Genomic DNA, 18,079 nt, shown 5'->3' with positions numbered 1-18,079 from the left:
CCACTTCTCACAGTTCTCCCAGCACCCAAAGAGCTGCGCTCGCTTTTAGCAAGGGACGCCCTAACCTTTTCCGAGGCACCATATCTGCTTTATCCATTTAGGCTATTGTTACGATGGGCGCGCCACACTCAAAGACATTTTATACTTACTGCCAGGTTCAAACTTAGGCCGCCCTTAACATGGAGACAGGCGCCTTTCGTAGCCGCTCCTCTGCAGTACAGATGGCACGGGTTTTCCCCTTCCACCATCTCCACCATACTGAAGTTCATCTTCTCTGCCGTAGATGCCATTGAGGACTTCACTTATAACCCAGGGCAGGCCCTCCATATTTATGACCCCTGGAGAGAGGGTGTCCCAATATTTTAAAGCCCCCAGAAATATACAATCACTTACATATAAAAAGTCTATACATCAGGTTGCTGAACCAAAAGCTCTGCTTGAGGATTCCCAGCAATTTAGAGGGTACACTTGAATTCAACTCCAAAAATACTAGACATTCCACACACCATGAACCTAAAAGACTATCATGTTATTTAAAGCAGCCTACTGTGATAGTATTGATAAATATCATGCCTCTGGAAAATATCAGTATCTGTATTTTGTTTCCAGGTATCGTGCAATCCTTGACTCTTTGCTTACTCTTACGGGCGATGAGTTGGTGGAGACACTTAAGGTCTTTATTGAAGCTAGTAAGTGTATTTTTAAATTTTTTCTCTAACTCAAATACAAAACTCTTGAGTGTATTCTCTGGTTTGACTTTTACTGTCTGAAAATACTGGTCATGAGCAGAATCACCTTTTTAACCTGTTATATATTCTTCTTTGGAGGGGCCATCTATCTTCTAGAAGTCTTTTTGGCTGCCCTTTTTAGAATGTTTATCTTAAATGGTTTATTTATTGTCTATGCTTTAATTCTTTAATTGAATTTGAAAATAAATAGTTTAAAAAGAATCTGATGTGTTTTAAGTGCTTTAATTCCTCGACTTGTGATGTGTTGATACGGATTACTAGTGGCTGGTAACGATGGCAGATGCGTTAAACTCCAGAGTTGCAAATATAAGATTTTTATCATTAAAGGGCCCCATACACATGCAGACTTGAGACTTGCCTATACATATTTGTCTCTGCAAGGCAAGTTGGAAGTATGCGGCTGCCCACACACACTCAAACTAGGTTTGCAGAGAAGCTGTTATAGCTGGAAACACACTCACCTTGTATGTTTATGATTACAAACTTTGGATATTTTATGGTACTGACATTTTAAGGATGGATGAGAAAACATGGCGAGGTTTTCTGGGGGGTAAAGCCAAATATCGCAAAGGAAAACTGTAAAAAATAAACCCCATGATCATCTTCTTACTACATTAAGGTTTCTCGCTGCAGGTTGAAATTATGAGGATCTGATATTTTCCACCATCATATTTACAGTGTTTAATTTCTCAAAGATAAATGGATAGCATGAACTGTACAAAGATTTTATGAGAATAATTCCTCAAGCCGACACATCGTGCCTCTTCTGCCATCATAATTTCGTATAAATAGGTGGAAATAAGCAAATCAAATGCAATCCTAAGACTTCTGACAGGATGCAACTGAATACGATTGCTTGCAGTTTCATATTCATGTTATGTTTTCCTTTTCTGCCATCATTTTCAGAGAGAGCTTGTGTCACAAACTCTGTCTGAATTTACACAGCACCAGTATGTTGGAGACTTCCCTGCAGCCTTCTTGTTGGTGAACTTAATGGTCATACACACACAGGTTTGTGTGAAGAGACTGATTTGTGCAGATTTGCCTCTTGACAGTCTGTGCGTGTATAGAAAAGATTGCCTATGAAAAAAAAAAAAATGGGGGAGGGGGTATTGTTGTCCATATATCCTGTATATTGGCAGATGTAGGAGACCAAATGCTTTATAAAGAATTGGGTTAGGTAGGTCATTTTAAAGTTAGGAGAATCAATAAGGTTGGTAGTATGGGTAAAGAATATCATAACTAGAACCCGGAAGTTAGACATTTATTTTTGGTTAAAATAGGCAGGCAAAAAAGCACTTGAAATACTGAAAACAGGCAGTACTGTAATTAAAATAGGCATTTATTAGGAGAGAAAGCAATGAGGAATCTCATTCATTATTAATGAAAATATGTATTTTAAATACTCATTCATTTCTTTATTATCAATTTGTCACATAATTAGCGTACTTACTCTTACTTTCCTTGGTTACAAGCAACAACAAGGTGCTTTTTCAAAGTATCGACTGTCATAGACAGCGCTTGTCAGAAAGAATGTTTTTCGTCATGGAAAAGGAACGTTCTAGTTTCACTGAAGTGATTGGCGCAAATTTGAAACAAGCTATTTCGGAAGGACACATGCCAGTTAAGACAGAATTTTCACCTTTCAGAACATCACGAATGTTCTTCATTTTTCAGTGTCCACATTAGCACTCTGAACACATTTACACTTTTCACTAACACTGCTTCCCTTTTCTCCTGGTGCTTGCAGCAGTAGATTTACTGCATCTTCTAAGATCGCCATAGATGATACCAGCGAATTATCTCTTTTCTCCAACTTCAAGATTGCTTCCGGTATCACACTATAATGTGCTTTTATAAATGCCAGATCATTGCTGAGCTCTTCATGGTCCAACAACTTTTTTACCTCGCCAACTGAAGCAACTTCGTCTACTGATACGGCATGAAGTACCTCACATATCTTGTCCAAATTTTTCCTGTAATATATGAATGCTGAGATCCAGGTTCCCCATCTGGTGAGAACTGGCTGTGGAGGTAAAGGGAGCTCTGGTGCCACGTCCTTGAAATCCCGGATTCGGGAGGGTGATTTTAGAAGATTTTCTTGGTATTCGAAACTAACTTATTTTTCGTGAGGATACAAACTTCTTATCTCTTCAGCAATTCTGTGCAGTCCATGGGCTAGACATGTGAGGTGGAGCATTTTAGGAAAGAGAACTTTCAAGGCTGTAGCTGCTTTTTTTCATGTAAGGTGCCGCATCTGTGACAAAAAGTAGGACATCATCATGCCGTATTCCATCCGGCCAGAGTAACATTAATGAATGTGTGAACAACTGTGCCACTGTGGAACCATTTGCTCTCTCCATCTCTTCTGTCATCAAAATAAATACTGATGATAGGTCAGTTTGCTTTGCTTCCATGGTTCCAATGATGACGTTGGCCATGTAATGTCCCATTGCATCCGTACTTTCATCAGTGGAGATCCAGATCTTCTTTTCTGCAACTCTGCTTAGAATCATCTGCAGGGTCTCTTCAAAGGAGATATTCAAATACGTTTTTCTTATTGTGGATTCTGACGGAACTTCTTGTTTAGTGTACTTCTGCAGAAACGTCCTGAGGGATTGATTTTCCAGTTTCCAGAACGGAATTCCGGAGTCCAAGAAAGCTTTACAAAGATCCAGGGAAAACTGAGATTGCCTGCTGGATGTTGTAACTGCTGTTAATATTAAATTGATCTTAGGGCCAACAATATTTAACCTAGACTTATGTTTCGTTGTTGCGAAATGTTGAGTTATAAAGTACTTTTTTTTCGTGATTAATAGATTTTCCACAGATTTTGCAAAAGATTATAGCTCCATCAGTAGAAAGTGTATCCGAACCAAATTCGCGAACATAGCCATGTGATTTACAACGCAACGATGAACATTTCAGCATGATGAATAAGTCAGCGTGAAAACCCGGGATGCCTTTAACAAGTTCAACAGTAGACTAAAAGCTTCTTTTATGTTTGACCTCTTACACAGAAGTGATTTCCTCCCTTCCTCTGCATTATCTTATTTCGAATCGGGAATACCAGGTAATTACGCATTGTCACAGCAGAAGGGGTGTGAGGAAAGAGAAGAGACGTACTTCCCTCATCCTCTCTCTTTCCTGGTATTCATTATGCTTGTGCATTCCTTTCACTAATGAAGGTTCTGCTATTTACAGAGGTTAAATGAATGGGCTGAGAAAATAAGCTTTTGAATGCCTGAAAACAAATAAACGATTTACAGGGAACAATATTCTAAATAGATATTTGTGACAGCAATATGTAATTTAATTTGTGCAACCTATTTTGTCTTCGATGTACGGTAATTAATTATGTGCTTTTTAAAATGTGTAAATCGCAGAAAAAAATTGCATAACGATCAAAAAAGGCAAAAAAGCTTTAAATCTTAAAATAGGCAACGGAAGCCAAAATAGGCACACAAAAAAAGGCAAAATGAAAATTGTCTCTACACTTCCTAAATGCACGGAAATATATTTCTCTCTATCTGATTCTTCAATATATCCAGTCGGATAAAAAAGGCATTTTGCCTAACTTCCGGGCTCTAATCATAACATTTGGTTGAGAGTGTGTAAAAGGAGGTAACGAGGCTTCTTAGTCTATTTGATTGCGAAGAATGTTCTGCGAGGTGACATCTGGATGTCCTTTCTTTAAAGTGTATAGAGTATCATAAACTAGGTTATTTTCATTTTATCTTGGCTTATTCTGTCTCTGAACTGGTAACCCGTGCCCACTGGTTGCGGCAATCGCGCAAGGTAGATATCCAGAGTGCTGCATAGCATTTTAACTTTTTGCTTGACAAATCAGAGCCTCTGTGGCTCAGGCGCCAGCTCACTGGCCTCTCACCTCTTGGCTCCGTGGTTCAAATCCCGGTCACTCCGTGTGAGATTTGTGCTGAGCAAAGCGGAGGCGAGACAGGTATTTCTCCAGGTACTCCAGTTTTCCCTGTCATCTTTCATTCCAGAAACACACTGATTATCATTTAATTTCATCTGGCATTCACTAATCATTGCCCCAGAGGAGTGCGACAGGCTTCGGCAGCCGGCACAGTTCCTATCCTCGCCGCTAGATGGGGGCTTCATTCATTCCATTCCTGACCCGGTCGAATGACTGGAAACAGGCTGTGGATTTTCATTTTCATTTTTCTTGACAAATTGATCCATAGAGTTACAACAGATATTAACTTGTCACTTAAGCTTGATATCCATTTCAAATTAGGCCAGTTCTGTCGTAGAGAACAGGCCTATCATAGCTGTCCACTCTGGATCAAATGCTATATAGAACTAATGTCTGTCTTTTGACTTAGTACAGAGACATTTTTAATATTATTATTATTATTATTATTATTATTATTATTGTTATTATTGTTATTATTATTGTTATTATTGTTATTATTATTATTATTATTATTATTATTATTATTATTATTATTATTATTATTATTATTATTATTATTATTATTCCGACTCGTTGGCTGAATGGTCAGCGTACTCGCCTTCGGTTCAGAGGGTCCCGGGTTCGATTCCCGGCCGGGTCGGGGATTTTATCCTTCATTGGTTAATTCCAATGACCCGGGGGCTGGGTGTTTGTGCTGTCCCCAACATCCCTGCAACTCACACACCGCATGTAACACTGTCCTCCACCACAATGACACGCAGTTATCTACACATGGCAGATGCCGCCCACCCTAATCGGAGGGTCTGCCTTACAAGGGCTACACTCGGCTAGAAATAGCCACACGAAATTATATATATATTATTATTATTATTATTATTATTATTATTATTATTATTATTATTATTATTATTATTATTATTATTATTTATTATTATTCCTGAGTACTGAACTGCCTCTTCTTCCTCTTGTGCTGTACAGAAGTCCACCATAGATGCCATTGAGATCATCACTGTGACTCTCGCTTGATACTAGCAGCCAGGCCTGTTGGACTTTTTTAAATAGGTCTTACTCCTCTTATTACTCGCCACTTTGTCATGGCAGAGCCTGGCCTCCTATACATTGAGCTCAGGTTGATGAACTCCTTTTGTTTTGAATATCTTTGATATTGATATTTGATATATTTAAAGAACCCTATGACATCATCTATTGTTACATATTAAAATAGTAATTTATTACATCAGTAACATAATTTAAAAAATACAGAAAATGAACTGAATTGTTTCATAAACACTTTGTTTTACTAGTAATTAAAATTGCAGTAAGCTTAACTGATCTTTAATACTGAAGTGGATTATTGATCCCATTTTTGTGTTAATATTTCAGTGTTGATAGCATAGTAGTAGGTACCTAGTGTCCTTTAAATGAACACTTTCCTAAACCATGCATATGTGATTTTTTTAAATGTCATGGATAGTTTTTTCCCCCCTTCTCTGTAATTGTATGTGGGTCCAAGTATGCAAACCTACCTTAAAGCAAAATTATGAAGCCCAGAAAATTGTCTTTTAAGATTTATGTCAAGAACTCATTACTCAGACCTAATGTCCACAGCAACATTGTTGTGATCATTAACTTTTGGAGGAAGGCTGAGTATCAGTTGATGGTATAAAATGTGCAAAGACAGAGGAAACTATAACTATGATTTTTTTTAAATACTGTCTGTGGGATCCTATGCAGCATATAAGGTGGATGGACACAGCTAGATTAATAAGCAGTTGCCTCTTGTGTTCACTTGCTTTTTGTTCAATTGTTTTGATATTTTTTCATCTTGCAGATATCATTTGGTCCTTTAACATTCTAAAAACAGTTATAAAAGTTAGATAATTGTGATCCTTTGTACTTGTATGTGTCCACTGTACTTCTCTAATCAAACTCTTTTCCTTTCAGTTGTGAATGAAAATGTTAGCCTAGTTATATCACGCCAGATCCTAACTGACGTAAGCACTCAACTTGTTGGCCTCCCAGACTTCATCTCAAAGGCAGTATCTCATTACACTTTGGACAAGGTAAAATTAATTTATTAAATTCCTAGAACAAAGTTTAAAAGGAGAGTCACAATACTTAACATAGTTTCCATAGGCAAAAATATGTAATACACACTTTAGCATAATTTATATTTTGATAGAAAATGTAAATCTTAACTCATATTACATGTAGGAGGGTTATGTGTTCATTGCAAAGACTAGGGCCCTAAGAACCTGTCCTTAGAAGTGTATCTACTTTTATAAAGAAATATAAAATATGCAACATTTTCCATACATCTCGTTTCAGCTGTCATTGGCTGAAATTTGTAGAAAATTATGTCATTCCCAGAATTCATTAGAGATAGGTATGATTGCCAACTGTGACAAATGATTAAAAGAAAAAGGTCCCTCAATCACTAGGGTGACTTTAATATGCATCCTTGATTTACGGTAGACCAATTGAGTGTCACTATCTGTCCAGACCAGTTGAGTCTCACTAAAAGGCATCTCTTCAGCAGTTGTTGTTATAACTAATAATCGTGTAAGCAACTAGCTAAACCACTGGAAATAAAAAATAATCATTCTCTGGTAGTCTACAGCATGCTGCTGCTGTCTGGCCAGAGGTGAAAACCAGGTGTTCATTGCAAAGGCTAGGGATCTAAGAACCTGTCCCTAGAAGAGTGATGATTCACGGTAGACCAATTGAGTGTCACTATGAGCCAGATCTGTCTAGACCAGTTGAGTGACACTATGAGGCATCTCGTCAGCAGTTGTTGTTATACACTTTCCTAAACTATGCATCTGTTATAGTTATATATCTCAGCGTGGTCTTTTCATGGAATTTCTTATCACATTCCGTACATTTGTGCGGTGGTGATTGAAGTAGATGACGTAAGCGATATTTTGTGAACAATATTTTGTCACAGCGTATCTGATATATCGTGACAGAAAAATATCGGTGACAAAGTAGCAGGCTGTGATTTATCGACTATCTCTTAATAGCCATATTGAAGCCATGATAGTCAGGAAAATCGGTTACGGTGGAAATAGTTATTGTAGATAATGAGACTAAAATATAATAATATAATAAAATACGTTTTTGTGTTACTAGGGTGAATAAGCACTTCGTTATTATTGCTTGTGTTTAATGTGAAGTCTTATTAATGTTTTCTTTTTAATGTGATCGGTGTGTCAGAATTATGTACCTTATGTACCCATGTGTGAATATGTGTTATAGTGAACTTTTTCGTGTGCCTTAGGTCCAATATTTGTGCCATTTCACGCTCTGTTTAACTCACTCCTTTTACATCAGGCAATTTGGAGAACGTTAATTGTATACACATTTATAGGGTGTGGGGTTGTTTTTTTTGTTTGTTTTTTTGCGAGTGTAGTACTGTAAAATTATTTATAAGTATTGGAACTGGGTGACAACAAGCTGAGTGTCATTGCTCACAATTGTTCATGTTGGGTGTATGTGGTGATCCGTTGTATCTGAGATAGAAACAGACAAACCGTACTCCATATATTTAAGTGTTCGAACAGTTATTCGTAGTTTGTATGTTCATTGGTTTAATGTTTAATGACCAGCCATACAGCTCATTAGTGTTGCATAGCCCATGAAGCCGTCATGAGCCATTGTTGAACAATCAATAGTGACGGTTACAGTTGGAAATCACGGCCTAGTAGATAACAAAACTGCCTAATTAGAATTGTAGAAGATATTTTGGCAGTGACATATGAATGCGGGTTTACACGTATGAACTAATTAGGGAATGTGTGTGAAATCCGAAATGTGTGAACTGAAGTTTTAACCGAAAGCACAAATACGAAGTTTTTTTGACAAGTTTGTTAAGCCCTTGTTTAATGTGATATTTGCCGTGTATTTATATTTATGCCGTGTATATTTAAAGCAGAGCTACATAATCTTCTGAACTTTCTACTTTGTGAATTTTAAAACATTAAGGTGAATAAGTCGTTCATTACATGAAAATGTTACCACATTTTAAAAGGCGTTGTAGCGGTTTCGTTTGAGTTCCTGTAATTTTGTCGAGCTTGGTTTAAACTGAAGTTTAGTATAGCCCTATACAACATGTGTCACGAGAGATAAAGAGTACAACCCAGATTAGCACATTGAAGATATATTTATTGCATCATAAATAAAGAAAGCGTATAAGGCGTCTCCAAAAGTACCTTCTCCCAGCTGACCATACCAGCAAAAAACAGCAGCGCTGACAACGACACACGCTGTGAAGTTTGCAAGAAAGACCTGAGGGAGACAGAGATCATTGTAGGATGCGATGGACCATGCAGCTCATGGTTTCATAAGGACTGCTCTGGGATATCCTGTGGTGAATTAGACATTTTAAAACGAAAATCATGCTCCCTGTTGTGGATGTGCCCTCAATGCAAGACGCTAATAAACATGGACGCTAAGAACCTGAAAGACACTCTGGAAGAAATAAATAGGAAATAAGAGAAAATTAAGACTCAAATAAAAAAATTACCTGAAATTGGCCAAAAGATAGTTACTTCTTAAATATTTTAACTCGCTACTTGATTCGAAGATTGATGGAAGGATAAATATTATTTTAAATGAAAATGGTCTAACGCAAGGAACAAGATTGCCCGGAACCACAGGAGAAACCCATGATACCAATAATAACAAACCCCCACCACACCAGGAAACAGACACTGAACAAGCCAGTCTCCTAAAGAAACACGAGAAGATGTTAAACAAAACTAAATCTCAGCAGTGTGACTCACGAGAACTTAAGGAGGAAACTTCCGCAAGAACATACCCTAAAATCCTAAGGAAAACGATCGGCAAGTAAAATACTACAGAAACTAAACTGATCCCGAAATCTTCATAATCCACTCGCCACCAGAAGAAAGGACCAACAGGTCGAATGAACGAACGAAGGCAAGCAAGGAAGCACCAAAACCCCCCGGTTCAAAGCCCCCTGAAGGAGAACATACCAGAAGAGATTCAGGCCATGCAACCCCTGCTCGTTCTTCACCCTCGAGAGGACCCAATCGGGAAAGATCAGCAAATGAAAACGAGCAAGTTTGGACAGAAGCTGTAAGGAAGAACACACCATCAACCTCACGTTCAAAGGCCCAATCATCAAGCAACCTCAAAGCCGGATCAAGAAATGCCTGGCTATACATGGGGAAACTGCATGAAACAAAAACCGCAGAAGATATAACACGGCATATGAAAGACGGAGGAATCCAAGGAGGCATAACATGCAAAGAATTGACTACACTGGGTCGCAATAAAGCTTTCCTGATTGGAATAGACTTTCAGAAAAAGGAGAAAGCTTATAAACCGTCTTTCTGGCCAAAAGACGTCACAGTGCGAAGATATCGATTTCGCCCCTCACAACGTCACAGGGACTCGATCAACAGAGGATAATAAAATGGGTAACAGCCAAAAGCTGACCGTCCTACTGTGGAACATCGAAGGATTGAAAAGCATTGCAAAGATCTCTACTAGTCAAGTTCTTTTCACAAGTGATATAGTTATCCTAACAGAAACCTTTCTAACTGAACCCATGGACGTTCCGGGCTACTACGGAGTGTACACTCTGGCAACCCAAAAGCAGGAAGGCTGACCCTCAGGGGGTGTCTCCTGTCTTTATAACAACAAAATGGGCAAAGTAACGAAAACACACACAGAGGACAACATGGTTATTGTCTTCACAACAAATCACAATCGTAGGACTTTACATACAGCCACAATCATCAATGGAAGATGCGTATGAGTCAGTTGCCCGAGCAGTCTCTCTAATCAAGTCTGAAGAAAATGTTATAATTGCTGGGGATCTAAACTGCAGGCTAGACAAGCCAGACCATAAAAGCGAGTTAATCTTCAATCTAATGACAGAAGAGAATTTCAAACTGGTAAACAGCAAAGACCTTCTAACGTACTTTGCGCACAACGGTGCAAGTGCCATAGATTTAGTGTTTATCAAGAGAAGATCACTAAGCTCTATTTTACAAGGTGGACTCTAGTCGTCGGCCAACACACCGCTCAGGAAGCACATTCCCATTAAGACATACATTGAAATAAAATCAGCGATGAAGGAAACACAAAATACCAACACGGCACCCACACTGGCGAGAAAAATAACTGAAAGCAGGACGGAGAATTTACGGAAGGGTGCGGAGGAGCAATGCACCACCTTAAAACCAACAACCTCAATCTGGCTGTGAAAACCGTAGAAGACAGCATTAGGTCAGTCACCGTCCCCTATACGAAAAGACATGCGAAGCCATGGTTTGACAGGGAATGCTGTGAACTAAGACGTATAACACTGCAAGCCCTCCATAAAGTGAGATAGAGCGGAGAAACAGAGGACATTAAAGAATACTCAATGAAACGCAAAAAGTACAAACTCACTTTAAAAGATAAAAAACGACATCATCAGGAACAAGAAGCAGAACAATTGGTTGAAGAAGCGAACAGAGACCCATACGTTGTCTTAAAATGGAACAAAGTCCCTCAGACCACGACAATACAAATGGACGTGTGGGAAAACCATTTCAATAACATCCTCAATCTGAAGTGCACCGCTCCAACCGCAAGTGTATCAACACGAACAAGAAGTCAACCAAAGTTGCACCCAATCCCAACTACTCATGAGGTAAATCAAGCCATATCAAAAACCAAAAGCAGGAAATCGGCTGGTCCGGATGGGATCTACAATGAACTTATCAAGGCAACCGAAGATGTACTCCTAGAAGTGTGGACTGAGTTATTTGATGCGTGTCTAGACAGCGCACAAATACCTCAATCTTGGAGGAAGTCCATGATAAAAGTAATCTATAAAGGGAAAGGAGACAACATGGACCCAAACTCATTTAGTGGCATTGCCCTAGAACACAATACCTTCAAGATCTTTTTGAGAATAATCACGGACCGATTAGTAAGGGAAATGGATCATCTCCTTCCTGAATGTCAATATGGCTTCAGAAAGCATCGCTCGACACTGCAGGCAGTAACGAACCTAATAAGTGAAATAGAACAGGCCTTAAGATTTCCAAACGGAAAATACTACGCAGTATTCATCGACTACACAAAAGCCTTCAACACCCCAAACAGAAAATAGTGATTGAGAAACTAGCACAAATGATTGGAGAAACACACAGCATTACATTCCTTCCGAAGAACATCCTGGAATACAACATAGTTAACATAAGTGATGGCATCTCTCTTTCCCAAGATATTTACCAGAACAATGGAGTAATGCAGGGTGACCCAATTAGTCCAACACTGTTCAACATTGCAACTGCAGACGTATCGAAAATAGTAGAATTCATTGAAACACATATACGCTGACGACATGGTAATTGGGTTATCCAACTTGGAAGACCTTCAGGAAGCAGTGAACAAGCTGGAAACATGGGCAGAAGAAAACTATCTGCAGATAAATGAATCTAAGACAGTAATGATGATCTTCAGAAAGGGAGGAAGAGCTGCAACAAAGGAAAAATTCAATTTCAGAACACAGACCTAAACATAACAAATTCCTTCAAATACCTTGGAGTAATCTTACAAACAACAATCAACTCCTACAGAATGCACATAAAGGAAAGGACAACAGCAGCCATCAAAGTGATGTATAGAATTAAAGACCTCCAAAAAATTTCTTTAAAAACAGCACTAGAGTTATTTCATGCTGCAATAAGCCCAATTGCCACTTACGGCATTGAAATTATTTGGGAAAAGTTATCTGCGGCTGACCTTAGGGCTCTAGAGAAACTAAAAGCCAGATTTCTAAAGCGAGTATTAGGTGTGCCTATGAACACAAAGTCCAGGTTAGTGTACGAACTTTGTAAAGAACCATTCTATATCGAGGATCTAAGAATCAATCTAGTTCTGCCCTTCACAAGACAAAGTGCAAAGATAATTGAAGAGAGAAGAATGAAACGAGCCCAAATCGAGCTCGAATTCTATGCCACCGATGCCATGCTGGAGCGAAAATGGACAGAAGCAAACTACGAACAGCGACATGTGGTTACAAGGATGGCAGTCCATAGCTTCCACCATAAGCTATGTGCGACTAAGCGATTCCATGAGGTGAACGACGAGTGTGTGTGCTCTTTATGTGAGGAAGTGTGTGATCGCTACCACATACTTAAGTGCAAAAAAAAGAACAAGATCAATCAACGAATACAGTAAAGACAATTAACTATTAAACTCTTTGCACATTTGTGCGCATTTCACTTATTATTGTTATAGTTATGTATATAGTTATAAATAATGATGATGATGATAATATTAATATTAATAATAATAATAAACAATGTAAATAACAAAAACAAACATTAAGACTATATAATTTTGACAAATAATCTGATGTTAGTTTTGAGTGCAAACTTCAACAGTCTTAACCCTCTCTCTTCTATAGTATAGTACAGCATACTGTGGAAGATGGGCACTTCCCTTCCATAGAGTACTTTAGCGTAGTAGATGATTAACCCTCCAGTACACACATATAATCTGTCATGGCCACGAGTTATAACACACCTTTCCATCCTCTATTACAGAGCAAACACGCTCGAGCATCATACCTGCGGTCTCTAAGAGGGAAGGGTCTCAAAAACTGTATTAAAAGTAAAGGAGAAAGTATTTAAGAGTTCTGGAATATATGTACTTTCAAGTACTAAAGAAGTGAACAAGTGCGTAGTGCTTATATTTGAATGTATTTAAGCATTATTTAAAACAATACATTCAGCATGAAGCAAAATCTTAGTGGATACAGTAGTAAGTGCAATGTGGTGAATTATTGTATCAGCAACTTATTGTCGCCAAACTTTTAGGTAGGCTGGTATGTCACATAGACTGTCAAGGGAAAAACACAGTGCTTATGATGCTGTAGAAAAATATACAGGTGTACCAAAACTCGACGGAAAAAAAATTACGAATGGATTCCTCACATAGAGAGAAAGAAAAAAAAGTTATGGCAACATGGGTCCGGAAACGTATACTTACAGATTTATTCAAACTTTGTGACCAAAATTAATGTTAGTAATAATTTACATGTCCTGTTTGCTGCAAAAAAAAATTGAGACACCGGTTACAATTATTGTTACATAAATAATCATGTTGTGACTGAATCTGATGTGAGTCTTAAAATACCTTAGCTCTCACACATCTGGAGACTGTTACGAGAAAACCTGTTGTATCCGTCTGCAGCCTGTACAAGCCTTGTCTCCTGCAGATTATCCTGCAAGAGTAACGTTCTGCTGGTTGTTCCTACAACAGTGTGGCATGACGCCTGACTTTGCAGCTTCTGTGTTGTTCACAGATGAAACGAAATTCCCAAGAGACGGAATACAGAATTTCCATAATCAACACGTGTGGAGTGATACAAATCGTCATGCAATCATCCAATCTTCTCATCAACAGAGGTTCGCCATTAACATCTGGGCAGGCATTGTTGGTGATTTAAAGATTTTAAAGTAATGGAATGGTGGTTTTTAAATAAATTTGTTTGAAACTTTTACATACCACTCAGTCGAGCAGCTCGTCTTCTTTCTCCCAATTCTTCCCAACCCAAACTTTGCAACATTGTTGTAACGCTACTCTTTTGTCGGAAATCGCCCAGAACAAATCGAGCTGCTTCTCTTTGGATTTTTTTCCAGTTCTTGAAACAGATAATCCTGGTGAGGGTCCCATACACTGGAACCATACTCTAGTTGGGGTCTTACCAGAGACTTATATGCCCTCTCCTTTACATCCTTACTACAACCCCTAAACACCCACATTACCATGTGCAGAGATCTGTACCCTTTATTTACAATCCCATTTATGTGATTACCCCAATGAAGATCTTTCCTTATATTAACACCTAGATACTTACAATGATCCCCAAAAGGAACTTTCACCCCATGAACACAGTAATTAAAACTGAGAGGACTATTCCTATTTGTGAAACTCACAACCTGACTTTTAACCCTGTTTATCAACATACCGTTGCCTCCTCACAACATTATCGAGGTCACGTTGCAGTTGCTTACAATCTTGTAACTTATTTATTACTCTATAGAGAATAACATCATCTGCAAAAAGCCTTACCTCTGATTCCACTTCTTTACTCATATAAGTTATATATATAAGAAAACATAAAGGTCCAATAATACTGCCCTGAGGAATTCCCCTCTCAATTATTACAGGGTCAGATAAAGTTTTGCCTACTCTAATTCTCTGAGATCTATTTTCTAGAAATATCGCAACCCATTTAGTCGCTCTTTTGTCTAGTCCAATTGCACTCATTTTTGCCAGTATTCTCCCATGGTACACCCTATCGAATGCTTTAGACTGGTCAATCGCAATACAGTCCATTTGACCTCCTGAATCCAAGATATCTGCTATATCTTGCTGGAATCCTACAAGTTGAGCTTCAGTGGAATAACCTTTCCTAAAACCAAACTGCCTTCTATCAAACCAGTTTTTAATTTCACAAACATGTCTAATATAATCAGAAAGAATGCCTTCCCAAAGCTTACATGCAACGCATATCAAACTTACTGGCCTGTAATTTTCAGCTTTATGTCCATCACCCTGTCCTTGATACACAGGGGCTACTATAGCAACTCGCCATTCATTTGGTATAGCTCCTTCAAGCAAACAATAATCAAATAAGTACTTCAGATATGGTACTATATCCCAACCCATTGTCTTTACTATATCCCCAGAAATTTTATCAATTCCAGCCGCTTTTCTAGTTTTCAACTTTTGTATCTTATTGTAAATGTCATTGTTATCATATGTAAATTTTAATACTTCTTTAGCATTAGTCTCCTCCTCCATCTGGGCATTATCCTTGTAACCAACAATCTTTGCATACTGCTGACTGAATACTTCTGCCTTTTGAAGATCTTCACATACACGCTCCCCTTGTTCATTAATTATTCCTGGAATGTCTTTCTTGGAACCTGTTTCTGTCTTAAAATACCTATACATACCCTCCCATTTATCACTAAAATTTTGTATGAGGTGCCAATTATGCTTGCCATCATTGTATCCTTAGCTGCCTTCTCTGCTACATTCAATTTCCTAGTAAGTTCCTTCAATTTCTCCTTGCTTCCACAGCCATTTCTGACTCTATTTCTTTCCAATCTGCACCTCCTTCTTAGTCTCTTTATTTCTCTATTATAATAAGGTGGATATTTACCATTTCTTAGCACCTATAAAGGTACAAACCTGTTTTCACATTCCTCAACAATTGCTTTAAACACATTCCAGAGTCTGTTTACATTTTTTTTTACCATTTTCCACCGAACATAGTTATTTTTTAAAAACTGCCTCATGCCTGCTTTATCAGCCATATGGTACTGCCTAATAGTCCTACTTTTAAGACCTTCCTTTCTAACACATTTATTTTTAACTACGACAAAAGCAGCTTCATGATCGCTAATGTCATCTATTATTTCGGTTTCTCTATAGAGCTCATCTGGTTTTACCAGCACCACGTCCAGGATATTTTTCCCTCTAGTTGGTTCCATCACTTTCTGAATACTCTACTACATTCAGTCATAGTTTGTTTCATTTTGAACTCTGTTCTCAAAACTGTATATATTCCATTCAACATCGCTTCCAAATCTTCTGGTGATTTAGATAAAATTACTATATCATTAGCAAATCTGAGAGTTTTAATTTCTTCTCCCTGAACATTGACTCCTTTTCCACATTCCTCTCCGATTTTCTTCATTGACTGCTCTAATATGCACTTAAATGTAGGAGAGATAGACTTACGCCCCTACCTCATTCTCTGGTGGATTGCTGCTGCTTTTTCATACTCCTCTACTCTGATCACTGCAGTTTGTTTTTTGTACAGATTTAAAAATGACTCCTTTTTCCCTGTTCGCTGTTCTTAATTACAATCCTCTTAGGAATTTCAGAAATCTTAGTCCAGCCTACATTATCAAAAGTCTTATAAATCTTAAAATGCCCAAAGTGTGTACTTGTTCTTATTTGATCTAGACCATCTTTTTTCAGATGAATACTGCTACAGTTCACACATGCACTGAAAGAAATTATGAAGTGTTTGATGACGATTAATAGCAAAAAGCATGTGATCCCTCGTAGTTATTACATAGTAACAGTAATTTACTCATTTAGAGGCTGCCTTAAAGGCAAAGTATACTTTGTACCAACTAAAAGCGTGTAATGGAAAAATAAATAAAACAGAATACAGTTAGTTATGCAACCATATTTTGAAACTGAGGGAAGATGTGAGACAGAAACAACCTGTCATGCGGTGCAAAGGGGACGGGTTACTGTAATATGACAGTGCATGCACACACACAAACTCACCCAGCCCTCCCTTGCTTATTGTTAGGGATTTTTGGAGAAAAAGACAACATAAGCACTGATCATCTGTTGCTGCCCCCCCCCCCACCTCACCTTCTCACCTGATCTGGCCCCCTGTGACTTTTCCTAAAATGAAACTCTGGTTGTAAGGGCAGCATTTTGACTCCATTGAAGAAAACCAAGAGAAATCGCAAAGCCAGACTACTTCCATTAGTGCTTCCAAAACTGAGAAAATTGCTGGAATCTCTGTATTCAAGGCCGCCCAAGATTGCTAGTTTGAAGGTGATGGGGAAATTGGGCATTAGTGTAAGTACGGTATGCGCCAAAATATACAGTACTCATTTTCGCGCAGTGCGCATACGTACGCCTGAGCGTCTGCGTGTTGTTACATCGCCATGATGAATTGTTAGTTGTGTAAAGAACGTTGTACTCTGTGATTGGAAGTGACAATGGATCTCGCGACGGAGGAAAAAGTTTATAGTGGAGTATTATTTTCACCATACGGAAACCGTTATCAAGGTGGGCCGAGTTTAAAGTTAGTGGCGGAACAATATTGTGAACACTTCAATAAGCCAACTCCTAGCAACACAGTTATGCTATCTATTGTTAAAAAATTTCATCGTACGGGCAGTGTATTGTGTCAACGCAAGGGAAGGTCTGGTAGGCCAGTAACTGTGTCCACAAATGAAAATCATGGACATGTCCTCAATCAGGTGTTGCAGTCTCCAATGCGAAGTCTTCAGCGAACAGCCCTGAAATTAAACATCGGCCTTACGTCACTTCGACAATTGTTTAAAGACATAGGTGGATTTCCGTACTGAATACAGGTTGGGCAACGATTGACGGAGCATGATAGGCACGTCAGGGTGGAATATTGTGTACGATTTTTGGCCATGGTGTACGAGAATCCAGATTTCTTGTTCAACGTGTGGTTCTCCGACGAAAGTCACATTCACTTGGATGGTTTTATCAATCGCCAAACAACTCACTTTCTTGGTTTCGAGAGGCCAGAAACCGCTACATAGTGTGCATGTGACAATTTGGTGTG

At 38.5% G+C, this 18,079-nt stretch overlaps 1 protein-coding gene across 1 annotated transcript in view; it reads left to right on the top strand.

The window, feature by feature from the left end:
- The window catches only part of CSN4 (COP9 signalosome subunit 4), a 109,127-nt gene that overhangs the window by 11,021 nt on the left and 80,027 nt on the right, over positions 1 to 18,079 (top strand). The window contains exons 2-3 of the mRNA XM_067147241.2: positions 610 to 689; positions 6,634 to 6,752. Coding sequence (XP_067003342.1) covers positions 610 to 689; positions 6,634 to 6,752 — 199 coding nt within the window. The remainder of the gene's footprint in view (positions 1 to 609; positions 690 to 6,633; positions 6,753 to 18,079) is intronic.

Source organism: Anabrus simplex, chromosome 1, assembly GCF_040414725.1.
Source record: "Anabrus simplex isolate iqAnaSimp1 chromosome 1, ASM4041472v1, whole genome shotgun sequence".
Lineage (NCBI taxonomy): Eukaryota > Metazoa > Arthropoda > Insecta > Orthoptera > Tettigoniidae > Anabrus > Anabrus simplex.
The sequence above is the reverse complement of the archived record's forward strand: the minus strand, read 5'-3'. Positions and strand labels throughout refer to the sequence as shown.